The sequence below is a fragment of the Aulonocara stuartgranti genome (genome assembly GCF_965226115.1).
Source record: "Aulonocara stuartgranti genome assembly, chromosome: 10".
NCBI classification, from domain to species: domain Eukaryota; kingdom Metazoa; phylum Chordata; class Actinopteri; order Cichliformes; family Cichlidae; genus Aulonocara; species Aulonocara stuartgranti.
The window spans coordinates 31,147,906-31,167,475 of record NC_138946.1 but is presented as its reverse complement, the minus strand read 5'-3'; the positions used below and the strand labels follow the sequence as shown (position 1 = coordinate 31,167,475).

Genomic DNA, 19,570 nt, shown 5'->3' with positions numbered 1-19,570 from the left:
CTGTTTAGGGAATCAGCATGTAGAAATCTTTATTTCCACAATTTAATACAGCTTTAAAAAAAAGTTTGAAACTCCAGTACAGCTTTTGGAGAGGGAGCAGTCACATGCTGTTGTAATAAAAGTGATTGTGAATGACCATGGCAGACCCAAACATGCTTTGCAGCATACTTTATTTCTCGCACACACGGTTGCTGTAACAGTACACTCAACGGCTGCAGCTCTCCTGCTGCCAGCCGTACGCATAAACACCAAACACAGGACCCAGTGCAATATTTAAGTCGGCGGGGCATGATTGCAGATGCCGTGCAGGTGCGTCCGCCTTCCCTGCACGGCATCGCAGAACACACCCCGCCACCGTGATTTATCTTACATCATACAAAGTTACACCAGTTAGTCAGAGATAAATGAAAGCAAAGCAACAATAGACTACACTGAGTTACTGAAGCTAATGACACAGAGACAACTCTCTACATATATGTATATTTGTCCTTTAAAGACAACATCCATACATCTTCTGCTTAACTGGGGTGTTGCAGGGGCAGCAGCCTATGCAGGGAAACCCAGACCTCCCTCTCCCCAGCCGTCACCTCCCACCAAGCAATAGAATCTCTCTAATGTCTCCTAGGTCTATCTGTGGCCTCCTCCTGGTAGGCACCTCACACAGAAAGCACCCAGGAGGCATCTTAGTCAGATGCAAGAACCACCTTGTTGCAGTGCTATAAGGAAAACAAGTATTAACCATATTAACCTGCCTAAACACGTTTCATCGCCAACCTTTGGATCATCTCTGTATCAGGGACTTTCTCCTGGCAGCAAGCTAATGAAGCTGAGGCTTGTGTGTGATGCCTCGCCCCATCAGTAACCTAACTGTTCTCCACAGCACTTTGATGGCTCAAGCTTCCTGGAGCTCACTCTTCTGTGTGTGCTAGTGAAGGAGCTGATATTAACAGAATGATTCACAACCATCAGGTTCTGTGGAAGCCATTGCCCAGACTTTTATATGGCAACGGCTACAAGGAGTCACAAGTGAGAGCTGGGTGCAGTGGACAAAAACAGAAAGTACATCATGTTCCCCCATCTCTCATTCATGTATGTGACATGGTTGAAGCTACAGATCTGTTTCTATTAAAAAGGAAAAAGGCGTGACCGTCACCTCAAAGGACAGCTCGTCTGAGGCCTGGGCTGTGTAGCGCTTTATGACATGAGCAGCAGCAATCGCTGGAACATTGATGGACGATTCTTCGTGAACCAGCAGATGATTCCCCTTATTGTCCACCTGATGAAAACACAAACCCAAAACTTACATGTCAGGTTAACAGAAGCAGCCATCAGCTAACAAATGCTAATATAAGAGTGCACTAAATATGTTTCTATTGGTGCTTCCAGACTGAAAATGTGTAAGGGTTCAAAGACAACCTGCAGGGCTTAAGTTACAATTGATAGGAATAAAGTAATACCTATGAATGTTTGAAGTCCCTGATAATATTTACTTTATCTATATCAATAAATACTAGATGGTTATGTGTAACTTCAGCAGTCCTTTAGTTAAATTATTCTTTTACAGGAAGTGTATTTACCTCCATCCACGTGAGGGCAGGCCCACAATTGATCTTGTTGTCAGCAATTGCTGAGAGCCGGGAGAGGTAAGCCAACAACATCTGGGAAACTGACTAAACATGGACAAAAACACAGAGAGCAGTTAGTGTCATTACATTTACTTCACAATAGTGCCATTTACTAGTGCAACAATTCATTACAAACACAGTAAATTTCAAAGTCTGCTGCCAAAACAAGTCATTATAGTTAAAGATCCCTTTTAATGGTTTAAAGTCTGCTTGCTTTTGCTATGTGTTCACAAAGGCAGCACATTTTCCAGCTAATGATGAGGTCTGCATAAAAGTACACAAACAACTTGAAATGACTTTAGCTCTGACCTAATGTTACAAGGGATATTTAGCTTTATAGTTTCTGGTACCACAATTCCCCAAATTGAGACATTATAAAACAGTAAAACTTTGATCAGCAGAATGTTTGAGATCAAAGTTCTGTCATGTAAAAACCATGTAAACCACGGCTTCCTACTATCGATATTAATGCCTCATGACAATGAATTCTAAGGGTGATCGTGGCTCAAAGAGTTGGCAGTTCGTCTTGTAACCAGAAGGTCGCCGGTTCGAGCCCCGGCTCGGACAGTCTCGGTCGTTGTGTCCTTGGGCAAGACCTGCTGCCTACTGGTGTTGGCCAGAGGGGCCGATGGTGCGATATGGCAGCCTCGCTTCTGTCAGTCTGCCCCAGGGCAGCTGTGGCTACAACTGTAGCTGCCTCCACCAGTGTGTGAATGTGAGAGTGAATGAATAGTGGAATTGTAAAGCGCTATATAAATGCAATCCATTATTATTATTATTATTCTCTGATCTAAGCTTGAGTCTGGCTCAGAATACTGATAAAAGTCTGTAACAGCAAGACTACAAATCACTTTGGGATTTAAGCCATACAGGTTTCCACAAATCTACAGTTTCTGCATACATAATGTAAAAATAATAAGCCTTGAGGGTGTTGATCAAAATAAGGCACTGATTTTGCTCACAGTCCCTGGATGCTCCAATACCTCAGACTGATCAGTCAGACTGTCCAATCGAGGCAGCTCAGGCAGCTGTGAGAAGCGTCGGTCGTAGATGCAGAGGTGCAGGTGTTTGTCCAGGACACGAAAATCCTCATAGCTGCGCTTCACAATCCAACTTCGACCCTTCGGAACAATGCAAGCGTAACCGCCAAAAAGAAGAGAGAACACAAACAGTTGACTGAAGGGATACATATTTCTATTAAATTGGGCTAAGGTTAAATTCAAATGATAAAAAGCAGAGCTTAGCTGTCAGATACAACATAAGCTTGAGAGTAGGAAACATTTTACATGCAATTTGCAACAAATGATAAAGAGTTCTTATATATGTAGCACTTCATTGTTTGTCTTGTTAGAGTTTAAAAGGCCAAGTCTGTACACCGTTTTACAAACGTTCCTCATAAACAGACTGATAAAACATGGAAACAAATTATCTGTTCCTCTAAATCAATGGAAGAGTATCTAAGATTTAAAAAAATGTTTTAAAAAATCTAAAAAGGGGCTCAAGTCGCCCACAGATTTGTCTACTTTGTATTAAAAAGTATTCACTGATCATCGACACCTTATCCAGCCCTCGCTTGTAGAATAAATAATAGAATAATTTTGTTTCCAAACCACTAAATGAAATCTAACTTAAATAACAACTTAAATAACAGTTGCTCCGTGTATTGGCTATTTCTGTTTTAAACAACAAGAAACCTCAAAAACCCTCTCAGAGAAACTAGTGTTCAAAAAAAGTCTTCTGCTTTGATCTGGCCTAGAAAAACTGTCTTTGAGGCAAGGACTTGCACGAGTGGGACTGCAGTGCAACACTCAGCCCACTGATTCCAGCGCTGTTTTAAAGAGCTGGCTGGGAAAGATGCCACTGGGAGAGCTCTGTTGGCTTGGGGAACTTGGCTTCCCTGTCCCACTTACAAATGCTTCTCCAAGTTAACCCACCTATCTGGGTTTGTGGAACTGAAACTGGGGTTAGGGTTAGTGTAGATTTAGCAGTAATTCCAATGACTTTAAGTAGTTACAATTTCCAAGTGCCCCGCCACATACTTGTGTGCCATTGCCATGGTGCTGCAAATTGAAGATAATCTGTACATTTGAATGCATGAAACTGGAATAAAAATGTGTCACAAGGCAAAGCTTATGAGCATCTGGTTTGCACGTCTGTTTGTTTGCTGTACTTCATATCTCTGGTTGAATCCAGCTGTGTAAAGATTTGTAAATTTTCAATTAATTTTAAATAAAATCAGTGCTTTTCTTAAATTTAGCCAATTAGCTTTGAAATTTAGATTTTTCAGTCAAAGTAAAAAAATAAAAATACTCCATAAAAAATGCAACAACCCGTTTCTAGTTCTTTCTGAAAATGAGTCGAAGGATTTAAACTGTGAAGCCTTCCTTCCCACATTCTTCAAATCACTCTCCCAGCTGTGGCATTCATCCACAGCTCTTTTCATTTCCTACATAACTTTGATTTCTTTCAGATAACAGCTTAGGCATTTCAGAAATGACCTGTTGAGAGGGAGAAGTCTGCTGATATCTCAACAGGTGCTATTCAACATTTGAGGTGTATGTGTTCGGCTAAACAGGAGCCTATGTGGTTTGTGCATCGTTATACAAATTATAAGACACACTTAAAAAGTTGAGTGACTGCAGTACAAAGAATAAATAAATAAATATGTTCAGGTTTATATGAAGCTAATATCTCCATCAAGCTAGTCCCATTGTGTGCCAGCACATAGTGCCTCAAAGCACAGGACTGACCAGACCAACAATAGTTGCTCAGCACCCACACAACTTGCCAAATATCATCTGATTCTCAAAAATTAGATTGAAAAGTTGCCATTTTGACATAGTGGAGAAGACTTGGCATACATTACTGAAGTTTATCTAAAAAAAAAATAATTGAATGGGAACTTTAGAAGTTGATCCAAAATGACAAGGAATGCTTCATCACTGTGCAAAGTTAGAGACAACAACAGTCAAATTTAAAGCAGGTATAATTTATTGGTTTTATATCAGTGTAGTCACTACACTTTCTCACAGCATGTGCCACCGGCAGATGGAATGATGGATGATATTGAGACTGAAAGACGGCACAGAAACAGCAGCAGCTCAGGAACAAGCCTGTCAGTAAAGCATGTGCTGAGTATGGCCTAGAAATCACAAGGTCAAAATGAAATGTGCCCCCTAGGGTGGTTAAGAATGACCAAGCTAAGATCATTTGGGACTTCCAGATAGAGATGGACAAACTGGTGATGGCACTTAGGGCAGTGACCTCCAAACTGGGCAAGTGGTTCCAGCAGATCCCATCGACAACATCTGAGATCTCTGTCCAGAACACTGCAGTCCTGGGAACAGCTAAGATGCTATGCAGCACCCTCAAGCTCCTGGGCCTCTGGTAGAGGACCCGAGCTTGAACAATAAAGACTTCCCACAGCCAAGTTTGTTTTTTGTTTTACATACACACACTAATGCACCACCAATGCACAGGAGTTTGCAGTCTTACCTGGCAGTAAATATGAACCAAGTACACCAGCTCCTTAGATTCATAGCCATTCCGCGGCACTTCGCTTTGTTCATCGCCAAGGGACAGCTGAAAAACAAAGAGAAGGTCTGAGGCATTCGATGAGCATAACATGGGTTACTTCAAGCAACTGTGGTTCTTTAAATATGATTAAAAAGTATTGGTTTATCTTGCCTTGTTTTATCATATGCATCTCTGCCTGACATATGTGACAAACGCAGGCTCATGAATGGTTTCAGGAGTAGTTTTGTGGGCTTGGGCCATATCAAAGTGCCATCCACACACAAACTTGTAATAGTAGACCTCGGTCCTCAGTTAACGGAAGTCAGTTCATTTCTTTTTCTAACGTTACATCTTTCTCTACAGAGAACTGCTTTGGCATGATGAACTACAGAAGCACCAGTGACCTGCTGAGCTACACTCAAGGCTCTGCCCCATATATTAGGATGGCCGACCAGCCCCTCCATACTTATTCTAAGCACGTTTTTCGGTGACCAAGCAAGTAGGGAAGTTTTGTTGAAATGCTTCACTCTCTTATAAAAAAAAACAGGGATTCATTAATGCTTGGTTACCAGGGTAACCCCAGTTCTCTGAAGACCCAGCTCCACTTGCATGACCAGTCATGGACGCTCTACTACCACTATGCCTGTTTAATATACACACCAGTCACTTCAAGAACACTCCCTCATTTCTTAAAGAACAAAGGACATTGTTTGCATTGCATGAAAACACACAGATCTATGGACATCTGTCTGAACGTTACCCACAGCTGATGGACTTTTTTGTGGTTGAGCATCCACTCCCCGTACAGTGGTTTCCCTCTGGAGAGCAAATCTGCTCTGGTGTTCAACACACCAGGAACATGAGTCGGCAGGAGGTGCTTGCTGCTCCACATAATCAGGCAGAAAGAAAGCTTGTGTAATGTCACGAAACAAGTGCATCCCTGACAGTTTATATACACCACCACTGTTGCATTCTGTCCTGACCGAGACATGACAATTTTTCAGGAGCAGCAAGAAATAGAGACCATGGTTCCCTTGGGAAACAGAGCAATGTGCAGGAAAATTTTCTTCATGCAACCTCTCGATAGAAAACCCTGAAAAGAAACTGTTCATTTCAAGGTCCAGATATTTAATATTCAGAGTGGGAGACGGCACACTCTTGATACAATTGATGATGAAAATCAAGCCAGACAGGCTGCATAATAGTGCCTGGGTGTTTTTCTCCAGTGCCTCTTCACACATACTAGAAAATCTTTCAAATATACAAACACACTGAGCCCTGCCGCCTGCCAAGGGTTCAGAGTTGCCTTAACATACTTGGAGAAAACCCCAAGGGTGAGTGCCAGTCTGAAAAAGAGGGTCTGCTATTCTTAGACTATGCCCTAAAGGGCATTCAAAATTATGAATTTGTATTTGCTGAAGTGAGAATTGAGGGAACATAAATCCATTTAGGTATCCATTCATTATCTTTTCCAGTGCATTGCTTCCTGCCCTTCAGCCTACAAGAGAAGAAACTTTGCTGTCCAAAGCCCTTTCAGCTCCCCCTGCACCCAATGAACATGCCGTGCTATTGAACCTGGATGGTTTCATTGCAAACTGTAACCTCTGGCAATGCATGTCATGCTCTATGGTCCAGGACCACTCTAATGATCTTCACAGGAAAGAAAGTGAGTACCTGGTGTGGAACCAGGGGCTATTATAAAAGGGGGAGGGGGATTCCATGTCCTTGAAGTGATTGGTCTGTTTTAGAAAGATGTGGTGGTAGTGGAGCTTCTGTTATTGGTTACGCCACAAGGTGCTTCCCATAGTGAGATACTGAGTGTGGTTGCAAAGAGAACCAGAGGTTCTTTTTCAGTGTTTCTTTATGGGAATGTAGCTCACTCCTGGATTGCGTCAGCAGTCCTAAAGCTAAGCTCCAGCACTTCTCAGGATCTCAAGCTGAACCCGAGATACAACATCTGTCAGACAAATTCAAACAATTGATGTAAATTATGATCCTGGAAATAAAAGGATATAATGATAATTAAAGTTATGAGCTCCAAGTGAACAGAGGCAACGGCCAACATGCTGATGGAATATAGTAAGTGCTCGCTAAGAGCAAAGTACTCTATTGGGGTGATATGGTACTATCAGGTAGCCAAATATCTTATAGGAGGTAAATTTGCAAAAATCATATGAAAAGTGTGTAAGAACAGCCTAACACTAGAAACGGTATTCACCAAATTTATAGCACATGTTGTCATATCATCTGGCACTAGGTCTTGTATGCAGAGACACCTCATAATTGGGGTCTTCCAGTGCACATTGCCACTATGACATAATTTGCGTAGCCATGGTGACAGGTTGCCATCCCACCAGTCTATTCTGAGGCAGGGAAGACTGGTTGAACAGATTTAATTGTTCAAAACCGCACGTCTTTGTGTTCAACATACTGTTATTGTCTCTTCTTTGATACTAGCCATTTAATGAAACAGCCTCATGTGGTTTCCCAATCCCTCTTTTATACCAGTGATACAAAGAAAAGTTGAACAGGTGTTTTAATCTTGCATTATATAAGAGCTGGTGCTTTTGAACCTGCTCTATTTCCCATAGGAGAAGCTATCATGTCAGATAGTTGTGCTAATGTTTGCAATCACTGGCTCCACTGCAGAGATTCAGGAAGTTCAGAACTTAAAACAGCATTTTCAGGGCAGCCCATCCATCCATCTATGAATCATTTGTCTCCACGTCAGAATAAAAATAAATACAGAACATAAAGAATGAATATATATTCATTACGTTCTGTACTTGCAAATGTGAATGAATACCAGGTCAATGCCATTATGTGGCACTTCTATTCTCCCCAAATCTATGCCTGGTCTTTGGTTGCCAGTCTACTGCAGGGAGGTTTGGTTGCTGATTTATTGATAGGAATTAGTTGTACGACTGAGAAAACTGAAAAAGTTTGCAGACACTCTTATTTTGAATAAAAAAGTGATTACATTTTGTAAAATACAAATTAAAAAAAACAAATTTTTAACTTTTGTATTAACTGTGAAATTGTGAAAGAGTAAGTGACCCGCTCATGAAACATTTTTATCTTCTATCCCATTTGCTGCATCATTATGTTAGATCTGCATTTTGTGTTAACACAAACAAAAGTTCTGCTTTCACAACAGCAGACATAAAAACTGAGATCGAGGGTATTTATGTGCTGTGTGGGTCCACTAAACAGAGCCTGTCGGAACAATGTCATTGTGCCAGTGCGGGGGATGAAAACACATGGAAGTGTTCTGGATCCCATTAAAGCAAGTTTGATTTAATACAGTTGTTGAATATTGACTGGTCAGCCTCGAAAGAGGGAAACAGAAGACAGGAAACAGCCAAGGTTAGCTGGTTAGCGCCACTTAACTTTCAAAATAAAAGCAAGGGAATTGTTTACAAGTAAAGCATTGAAAAGGATAAAAGCTAATAAAACAAAAACAAATTGAACTGTACTTGGAAGTTAATACCCAAAAACACAGCGATGCACTTTTGGAACAAGTCCACAGGAGAAAGAGGTCCCAAACGTGGATGGGACGTGGAGAAATTTTCAACTGTTTTTTAAAAAAAAATCTACTAAAAGTGTTCATGTTAACATCAGCATTTAATGTTTTTCATGATAGTAAAGTAAAATGCTACCTTCGATTAACCTGTTAACATCGGAGTCAGAACTAAACAAAAGAAGAGTATTTCTGTCAATACTTTTGATCTTGGATTGTTAGCATTGATTAGCATGATTCAATATCATGTAAAAATACAACTCAAGTGAAAAACAGCAACAAAAATCTAGAGAAGAGGTGGTGATGGGCACAAAAAGAGAGATTGCGGGTACCCAAAGACAAAGAAGGCTGCATGCAACTGTTACAGTAAAACCAATAGATGTCAGTAGTTAATCCTAGTTACAGTGGCTGCTGTAGGACCAACAGCTCTGGCTGACAACAACGGGAATCAATGAGCTCGTTTACGCACATTTTCGTATGTTTGAACCTGACTTCAGTTCAGGAGATCAGGCTTGAGGTGAGGAGGAGGAAGAGGATGACAATTTATCCAAAAACTGGTCACGTTCTCCTTTTCCTTTGTGTTTTCTCTGCTTTAGTTAAGGAAAGCCTCCTTAGATGATAAAGCATAGATATGATCCTATATGTTTTGAGTCAGACAATGCAGAATCTGGCTAATCACCTGGCCTCACAGAAATCATCTGAGGCTGATGCAAGTTTTGGTTTTCCAGGTATCAGGAAATACTTAGTTTGCTAAGTAATAAATTGGCAAAGTTATCACGAACTGGGCTGATGGTGTAAAAATGAATGGCGTGTCACCGGCTGCTCACACTGCTTAAAAACACACAAACAACAACAAAAACAACATAAAAACCCATCTAAAGTCCAGCTGCTCAGTGGTGACTGGACCAGGGCGAGACGTGGTATTGATCTACTGGCTTTTTAAAAGTATTTTGGTCTGGACTGCACACATGGACCAATCGATAAAACAGGCTGTTATCAACTTAGAACTAGGACACTAGTGTCACCAGTATGACTGTATCGTCTAACCTGACAACATTTTTAGTGTTTATAAATGATTCATCAATGTCATTATCAAAGTATTCTTTATTTTGAAGATTTGTTTTTTTCATGATCTGTTGATCACAATCTGACAAAAAACAGAAAATGCAGGAAGTGTGAAAGCACTGCTGCAAATTTAAAAGCCGCCTTTTGGATAAGTTCAGTTTACTTGATGGAGGTTCTACTTCCTTAGAAGTGGCAGTTATACATATGAGGTCATTCTTTATCCTATCCAACCCCATAATACTGCTCCATGCAGTCTTTTGTCTTAGTGACTTTTATGTGACTGTTACTGTCAGGGTTTGTTTGGTAAAGTTGTTTCTCAGCAATAAAAAGGAAAGACATGAGGTCATTCAATCCATCAGGTACTGGCTTTTTAAACAAAAGCCATTTTGTCTGGTTTCTGGCTTCTTTCAGTTTTTGTGTATTTTGCGTTCACTGTTTATTTCAATTTATTGCTGTGCTTGTATGTATTTGTTATTACTGATTGCTGTGTATAAGCCAAATTGCCTCTCAGGGACATTAAAGTGCTACTCTGCTCTGCTCTTAAGCAAGTGGTGTGTATGTGTGATTATAAGTTGTTCCACATGATGTTGCTGAGCATCAATATTTTGCACCCAAAGTTCTTTTGGAAATGCTTCAGGGTGCAGTCACTGTGGAACTTTTTGATTTAGCAATATCCGAGTGTGTTGTCATGCAAACTGTGGGACTCCATCCAGCACACGAAAGGCTCTGTGCTGTTTCTGCAATACATTTATGTGCATGTGAACGGTTACGACTCAATTTGGGATGATGAGGAACTTTCTGGTCACAAAACACTTAAAGGTTAAAAAAAATGTTATGTAAAGAAGATGATACTGTGAACAAAGAGAACATCATGCCTCTCAGTGGCAATCTCAGGATCACCTTGATTGTGGCAGGGATATACATACAGCAGCTAATATTACCTGAGAAACAAACAATACTGCAAAGTAATGCCAGCACAGCAATAGCAGGGTTACAATAAGTCACAGAGGCTTATGTAGCTAAAATCTATTGTATAGCAAATCAAGGCCGGTAAAAAGAGGAATAAACTCCAAGCTTAGAGTCAGATCTGTTGGGTTTGAAGCCAGAATACTAACATGCTCAGAAAATAACACAAAGTAAACACAAAGCGAAGGATTTCTTAACTTCCAGGCAGCTGTCACATTAACCACAACAACAAAATCTGACTGGTGAATTGAATATATTGATGATCTGTTCTGCTGGGAAACCTCGGGCCCTGTGATTCATGTGAATATCACTTTGATATCTCCCAAACACCTAAACCAAGCTGCAGACCAAGCACAAAGGCAGCAGCCTCCCTATAGCAGGACAATGGCTCCAAAATCTTTTAAATACTCAAACAGTCTTATTATTTCTATGGTTTGTTAATGTTTTTTAAATATATTTTCCCTGTTTTTTTTTACTAGTGCATGATATGATGTAATAGGTCTTTATCATCAGAAGGTAGCAGTAATTCAGCTAGATGCTGATTTCCTGGTTACCACAGGGGAACACCAGTAAAATATCTGTGGCACGGTGAGCGGTGAGACTACATGTCTGTTTCTCTCTACAGTTTTGTACACTAATAATGGCAAAACCACTTCAACACTAGTTTCTAGAACATTACACCTAATATGATTCACACTGTGTATGAACAAAACACAGACTTTTGTTTTATTTCCCAGAAAGACACTTTCTCAAACTATGATGACAACGGTTAGAGAGACCCTGGCTGTGATTCCCAAGTCCCCGATGATCATCTCTGCTGACAGCATGTAGAAATTACAGATAGCATCTACTGAATAAACGAGGCTGGGGGTAAGTGAACTGCAGGTTGGCTCCCAGCTGAAAAACAACAGAACTGAAGTGAGCACCCCAGAGACATTTTCAGCTGTGATGAAGGTTTTCAAAACAAAGGCAGCAGTTTTGCCATTTCAGCAAGCACGTCTGCTTTTATTAAGAACTTTTGAAGAGAACCTGCAAATGCTCCCATGCACCCAAACTGGGAAGCATGCCGCACACGTTACCTACCATTCTAGGCCTGTTTTCTGCATTTCCTGCAGCTCGCCACATTGCAATTCGCTTTCAATCCAACTTGTGCTGCACTAGCACACATTGTCCCTGTGACCACAAAGGCAGCTGCAATCTTGCCAGTACTTGGCAAACTATGGTTTCAAAAACCACAGCTCCAGAATAATAGCATAGGAACAGACTGCCTTTCACAGGAAATGAGAAATACTGAAGAATTCTGGATATACTGGTTTAAGTTCAAAACCTACCCACAGATAACAACAAGGCTGACATGAAGGATTTGGATCAATGTCATGAAAATCAAAAGAAAAACACACAAAAAAAAGTCAAAACAACAACAAAAACCCACACTGGTTTCCTCACTGTGGTCATGCTGTGCTATATATGGTCATACTGGGGAAAAATATATATCACTGGATGGTCTGTCCCTCAGCTGTTCTTGTTTACAGTGTTGTAAAAGCTGGCCTGTGGAATTCCTAAAAGAAAGAGAAAAGCCCTTTCACGTTGATCATTTTCCAAAGACATTTACTTGGAGATCCGTGTTAAACTCAGCTGTCGCTCTAACAAAGGTTTCTGCATGCAGTGCCACACCGATATCTCGGCCACAAGCTTTTTTTCACGAGTCCTGCAGGCACACAAGGACAACGGGGAAGCACAGCTCTGTAACCGCAGCAGCAGAACACTGTTACAGAAAGAACTGAAAGGGCAGAAAAAGCCCTCATACTTACAGTAGGTCAGCTCTGGTTTACGTTCCTTCCCTTCATGCAGCTCCTTAACGCTCCAACACCTGTCCAGTCTCTGTTCCTCAAGTCTAAGAATGTACATCCAAGCTTGGGTTTCTCCGCCACGGAGCACAATTCCCCTTGGCGGGACGTAAATGTCAGCTCCCCACTTTCTTTCACATACAGTGTAAGCACTCCCAGTGTGGGATCCGGAGAGAGAAAGAGAGAGGAGGGGGCAACAATATCATCAGCAGCTGGTGTTAGAGGATGAAAGCCGGTTTGGTGGATTACTCAACGGGACAGCTTTCATCTCCTCCATTTTGCCTTCTCTTCCATTCTACCATTGGGATGCCCAATTTTAAACCTTCTTTCTCTGGAGGCTGGCACCCAACACAACTTTGAAAATCTGACTAGCAGCAGCAAAACATAAATGGAAACAACCTGGTTTAAATGTCCAAAAAACAAAACAAAAAGAAAGATGTGTTCTTCAGTCCTGTTCTGGCAACCTCACCGTCTGCTCTCTGTGTCCTGCACCACATGCTATTCTCTTTTTTCCTCCTCTTCCCTGTCTGACATGCTGGATCACCCCTCCCCCTTCTCTCCTCCTCTTAACCCTCTCTGGTTGGTATGTTCCCAGGACAAAGAGCAGGGATGGAGAGAGAGAGGAGCAGAGGAGAAGGAAAGGGAGGGGAGAGGGTGTGTGTGCACTTGCCAGGGAGCTGTTTTCCCTCCTTCCACATCTGCAGTCCTCGCTGTGCTGTCCTCAAGCAAAGTGGCATCTGACTGAAAGTGATCTACTGAGGAGACATTCAGCTCTTCCAAGAACACAATTACCATGACTTCCCATTGTCAAACTTCAAAATGCACCCAATTAAGCTTTTCAATAAGTGATGATCTGCAAATGCAGTAAATAATGGGAAGCTATTCATATAACCTAATAACCTAAATAAGCTCCCAGCCTACCCCACTTGCAAAGTAGAAATAGAGTCACCAAAAATACGCTCTGCTAAAGGGTCTGCTCCCAGCCAGCTACCTTAAAAAAACTGAAGCAGAAGTTGAATCAGCTGTGGCAACTTCACGTGTACCATCCACATATAAGATGGATTAAAAAGAGACTGCAAACAGCCTGGCTTACCAAAAAGGTAATAGCCACGAGGGTACAGAGCCGCATGGGGGGGTGCAAGTCTCTCCCAGTTCTGCGTGAAAAACATGCAAACAAACAGTTCAAATATCCACACAGTCCAATTCAACTTATGGGTACGGACAGTGGCGGAGGTGTGGTCCCTGGCTCAGCTGCAGGGGAGGGGTGGTGCAGTGAGCTCAAGGGGCGGTGCCAGGCAGGTGAGTGGACAGGTGGTGGTGATGGCACTGACGAGCTCTCGACTGTTTTTAGTGACGCTGGAGTGGAGAGGGGGAGGGTTCTTCAGAAGGCGTGCACAACGCCGAAGGAGAGCAGCAGTGGGAAGTGTGTGTGCCAAACCCTAGAAGTACACTGCTCTGTGTGTGTGTGTGTGTGTGTGTGTGTGTGTGTGTGTGTGTGTGTGTGTGTGTGTCCGGTCCTTCTACGCAGATTTCTCAAGATGGTGTGACGATCACAAATAATATCTCTAACACCACCTGCTGCACTATCTTTTACCAAAGGAATGGGGCAATGTGACAGCAGTCACCACTGAGCCAAAACTTTCTAAGCCTTCATAAAAACACAGATTTCCACATAAGCCGTGAGCTGCTCAGCTGAGACGCCTGCTCTGACCGATTGCTGGAGAACAGCTTCACTTCGTTTTCTACTATAAGTCTGCTTATGAATATCAAATGATAATCCAATGATGACCCAGTTCATCCTGTCTCTGCTCTGCTGTGCCAGTGACAGGTTGGACTGATTTATCCAAACCACATGCGCAGAGGTCGGATATTATTGTTCCAGGAAACATCACTGTAGTCCAACTTGCAGACACAAAAAGCTAAAAGCACTGATTGAACACAACTATTTCCCACGTTCCTGTGTTGGCTATGGAGAAAATACAGCAGTGGAGAAATCTCAAGTTTTGTTTCTGACTCTAAAATTAGTTATTAGAGACACCCAAGTTAGGTTGAAAAGAACTGCAGTCAGGCACTGAGTGTGTGGGGTTTCTACTATACACACCTCGCTGACGGACAAAAGTTGTTTGCAACACGCACTTCCAATGGAGACACGTCACCAAGAGCTACAAAGGTTAACCTCATGGTGAGCCTTGAAGACTAACCACACTGCCTAGAAAATATTTATGCATATTACACATTGTGTCTAATCCATCACACAGATACTGAGATATTTCAGTCCAGACCAACGTGGCAAACAGATGGCTCGACAGAAACGCTACCCTAATGTGTGAATAAAAATAACAGTGTGATCGGTATCAAGCATTTATGATATTTTTAATTATACGTATAACACTTCAAAATAAAATACCAACATTATTTTGATGTATCGAAATAGAGCAGCAGTGCTCGGCAGCCCAGATTGCTCTACTTTGTTTTCTCTGCTGCAGAGCTGATCGGTCCAAACGGCTGCAAGAACCTGACACAAAAGTGTCAGGCCAATAAATTCGCCTGCGCTACTACGCAAACAGAATGAAGTTTATTAAATCAAATTTCTCTACTAGTTATTAAAGTGTATGTCAGTACACTAGGTCAGAGCTTCTTATTAATGTGTTATGATTACAGGCTGAAGTTTGCAGAACATAAAATATGACTAAAAATAAATGGCGGGTCTCCAGTGGCACCATTTTCACACTGTAGTATTTTTACTCGGATGTAGAGCTGAAGGGGTTTTGAGTGCACGGCTGCCTGTGGGCCTTTGCTGCAGTGTGAAGGAGCTGGATCTAAAATTATTAAAGCTAAAAAAATAAAAATAAAAATGGGGATCTAACCGTACTGAGGAGAGCAATGGAATTTAAACAGGGGGAGAGAGGTCGCTGTTAGGGGATGAGATGATGGTTTGGAACAAAAATCCTTTTCTTACTTTAGCGTACATATATTTGCACACAGATTATAAATCTATACATTTTGGAACTTGAAAACAATTCGTTGTTTACACTTACATGCAAACATATTCAAGTTATTTGATGAACATGCAAACTCTCAGCTTTGATTTCAGGGCCTGAACAAAAATACGACAGGAATTGGTCATTTCTAAACAGTTTCCTGTTTTTGGGAGCTTAAATACAATTTGGAAATTCACCCAAAAGCTGGTAAGATGCGTGCATTTCATTCAGTATTTTTTTATTTTATGAAGCCCATAAAAGATCTGGAAAAGATTCGAAGTGCGGTATTTGAAAATGGATGTTGCTGCAGTGAACCTACAACATGGACTCTCAATTTAAGTAAGATTATCAAACAAGAACAATCCAGACACAGGGTGGGAATTTTCAGACTGTCAATACAACATTCTGGGGAAAAAAAGTGCATCAGTGAGCTCAACATCTGCACGAAACCCAAACGACCATGACAGCAGTAATCAACATCTTTGGTAATGAAACATCTGTTACAGCAACCTTTATTGGCACTGGCTCTCCTGCACTGAGTGAAGACAAAAGCACAGCATCGCTAATATTTCAAATAATACGCTAATATTTGTCCAAATGCAGAAAGTTAACTGGACGATGTTTCACAGGTCAAGGACCCAAAATAGACGAAAAAAAACTGATGAACACAAAGGAGGACATGCAAGCACTTCTCTTCCTGGGTTTATGTCATTGAAATGATTCTGTTTCACACTGGAATGCAGAAAACACCAAAGAAAAAGTATCTCCATGACAAGCTTGCAGCTTTGTTGTCTTAAGCCCAACTTCATTTTTATAAGAGCAGAAATGAGTAATGAGGCTTTGTGAACGTGCTTTCAGCGCTTCTAGGAGTTAACCTCACTCTAGGCCCCGCAGGTCAGGACAGGACAGCGTGGTTTGTCAAGTGTAAAGGCGGAAAGGGAAATCAATCAGCCCAGTCGAGCTGCAAATGTTATAGGAAGACAGGGTACAGGGAACAGAGTGGACCGGTAATGTTTCTTCTTTGTGGGAAAATCATAAAATATAAAACAGCACAGTGGGAACATGTGCCTGCAGACCTGATCTATTTGCCTTATGACAAAATCCTGTTTCGCACATGCATGTGATACACATTAACTGATCTTAATGGTCGCTGGTGGGGAGAGCTTTCCCTCTGCTTCACAGGAAATGTTGCGTCTGATACGTCCAGTTGAGCTCAACAAAGAAAGAAAATATAAAGACATAAAGCATCATAGCTATGTGGAATAGACCCAAGATCTCAAAAGCACTCCTGATTAATCTAAAGAGGACCTATTAAACCACTGCAGCATGAAAAAAGTGGTTATTTATGTTATGTTTCTTCAAATTTTTCAAAATGGACTGATCTGGAATATAATGTATTTGTGTATTCTCAGCACAAATTAATTTAGAACATGATTGTCTGATGATGATGTGTTGATGGTAATGAAAATTTAAGCCATTTCCTTATGTTTTCTTTTCTTCTTCTTTTTTTTACCTCAGTTCCATTACCCCATAGGTAATGGAATTGAGCGGCCCTCATCACCCTTCCTCTAGTCTGTCACAGGAGCAGGTGATGTATTTGCATGCATGTAACATGTGTAGAATGTAGGCATAAAAACATTATTATACTGCCCTTGAACAGGCACTGCTCTAGTTAAAGGGAAAGTGCTGAAGTCTAACAGTATTTATTAATGCATTTGTTACATTTGTTGTTATTGAAACTTTTAGGACCTTTCAACCTTTGAGTTCACCTCCACTCTTCAGCTTTATACTACTTTAACTTTGAGTGTGCGCACTCTTACCCAACTCTAAAGACCTTTCACTGACATACAGCATTGTGGTGCTCAAATTATTTCTGTGTCTCATGGTTATTGTGTGTGTGTGTGTGTGTGTGTGTGTGTGTGTGTGTGTATGTGTGTATGGGGGCTCTGGCTGGTCTTTTGTTTCCCCAACAAGGGCAGAATGCATCCAAGCGTTACATCATCCTCAGCTCACAGGCAGTGGAGAGCGGTCCTCTGAATGAACATGTGACAAAGGGTCTGACATCATCTCTCTGTCGGCCAAGGCCCTCATTCTGTTTTCTCCAGGCAACCACACAGTATGACCCTAAATATCATACAGATGGAAACCCATTAGAAAACCTGCAGGTTATTGTTAAGTGTCCTGTGTTTCTAAATGACGGGTTGCCTGGCTGTATGCTTTGGAGTTGTACTGCAGCTGATGGATTGGGTCCCACTGGGGGGGAGGGAATGCATCTCTCACGGTGCTTTGTGAGCAGAGGGGGTGACTGGGCAGGAGAAGCGTATTTTGTGTCGATGCTGGGGATGGACTCGAGCAGGAGATGGCTAGAAAGCCGAATGGAGGAGTAAGAAAAGAGACAAATAAAGACAGGCCCTCATCACCCTTCCTCTAGTCTGTCACAGGAGCAGCTGAGACACATCAGCTGTACAGCAACGCACAGCAAGGCGGTCTAAAGGAGCCCTGAGAGGGACGTCAGTCTCCGTCACATACATGGCTGCACACACACCCTGCTACTGTTATTCACCCACACACAAATCACACCCTCAATAACTGCCTGAACCACCGTCAGCATGAGAGAGGGGGCGCTCTTTCACATGTGTCTGACAGCCCTCTGCGTTGGCCTGCGCCTGCTGTGTTTTGCTTGTACGTGTCGTCTTCCAGGTTGCTGGTAGGTGCGGTAACTGGGAGCACCTGGCCACTCTCCTCGGAGCATACCTCAGCTTTCTCTCTCTCTCCATTCACCCTGCACCGTGTTATTTGTCTGGTTGGTTTTGAACTGGTTACTTTAGGGCTCACATTACACACCTAACATTCAATCACTCATCCAACTGCTGACACACTAACAAATGCCAATGTAAAGTTTTATGTGGTTAATAACTTTGTAAACCATGTCTCTCCCATATTTGTTAAGGCTCTTAACAGCTGTTAAACTGGTTTATTTCCATGATTATCCACCTTAAAAGTCACACTCAATGTTTCTTACTATAAGTCTGCCATAATGCACTTTATGGCATTGTACTTGGTTCAGTGTTTCAGTCCTATTAGTGTCTTCAGTGCTGTTGTGTGTGTACAAAGGCGGTGCTGGAACAAATCGCACTACTACTCCCTCTAATGCATTTCTGGGAGAGTACTGTCCTGCTCGTAGTAGTAGTGTACTATACTGTGTTGAAACGTGTTGAAGCAGAGGCAAACAGATTGGCTGATGCAGACTTCATCCTACACCAAGATAATGAGCCAAAACGGAAGAAAATAAGGCCGAAGGCTTCAAATAGTGTAAGAGAAGCACAGATTGTGAGCACAGACCAAGTGTGGGTCTGATGACCTAAATTTCATCATCAGACGGTGAGTGAGGCAGTCCGAGCAGCCGTCCACGTGCTTGCCTGTTTTTTGTGACCATGTCAACTTATCTCTGGAGACTTTACATTACAGTGTTATAACTGCACCCCAGACAGAGATGCATAACAGAAATGACTAAATGACAGAATGAAACAGCCCGTTACTGTCTCACACACACACACACACACACACACACACACACACACACACACACACACACACACACACACACACACAACAACCTTTAGCCATTTCTGACGCCTGTGAATAACTTAAATACTGTTAATAATCGTACAGATGACAGCGGTCAGCACCACTAACACTGTTTCTGGAAAGGACCTGTTTGTGTGACTTTCACCCTCTCACACATTTTATTAGTAAAATGTGTAACAGTGTGGTCTTCAGTGTGGTCAATGTGGAAAAGGCAGGGCAAAATGCTAGGCTAATGAGCAACAATAAGGGTGAGTGGTGCTGGCTGGCTAGTTGGCAGGCACAGTGGGACAGTGGTGATGAAGTCAATACATTTACTTTGCTGGTCTCTGGCTCCAGACTTTGTCATGCAGCCCTTGGCCTGCAAGGCTGGGAGGGGCTAAGAGGAAGAGCGAGAAGCTGGGGCGATTCAACCGAGACATCATGGAGGGCACAGACTATGGGGGGGCAGTGCATGCATGGGCC

The 19,570-nt window shown here is 42.0% G+C and overlaps 1 protein-coding gene across 7 annotated transcripts in view; it reads right to left on the bottom strand.

The window, feature by feature from the left end:
* The window catches only part of arhgap32b (Rho GTPase activating protein 32b), a 124,388-nt gene that overhangs the window by 31,743 nt on the left and 73,075 nt on the right, over positions 1–19,570 (bottom strand). For 6 of the 7 annotated variants that reach the window (XM_082549179.1, XM_082549174.1, XM_082549176.1 and 3 more), the window contains 4 exons: positions 5,121–5,207; positions 2,609–2,746; positions 1,578–1,670; positions 1,154–1,276 (listed from right to left, as the gene is read on the bottom strand). In XM_082549179.1, the coding sequence (XP_082405305.1) occupies positions 1,154–1,276; positions 1,578–1,670; positions 2,609–2,746; positions 5,121–5,207 (441 nt within the window). Of the gene's footprint in view, positions 1–1,153; positions 1,277–1,577; positions 1,671–2,608; positions 2,747–5,120; positions 5,208–12,304; positions 12,328–19,570 lie in introns of those variants that run through there. The other variant, XM_082549180.1, reaches the window with a different exon arrangement.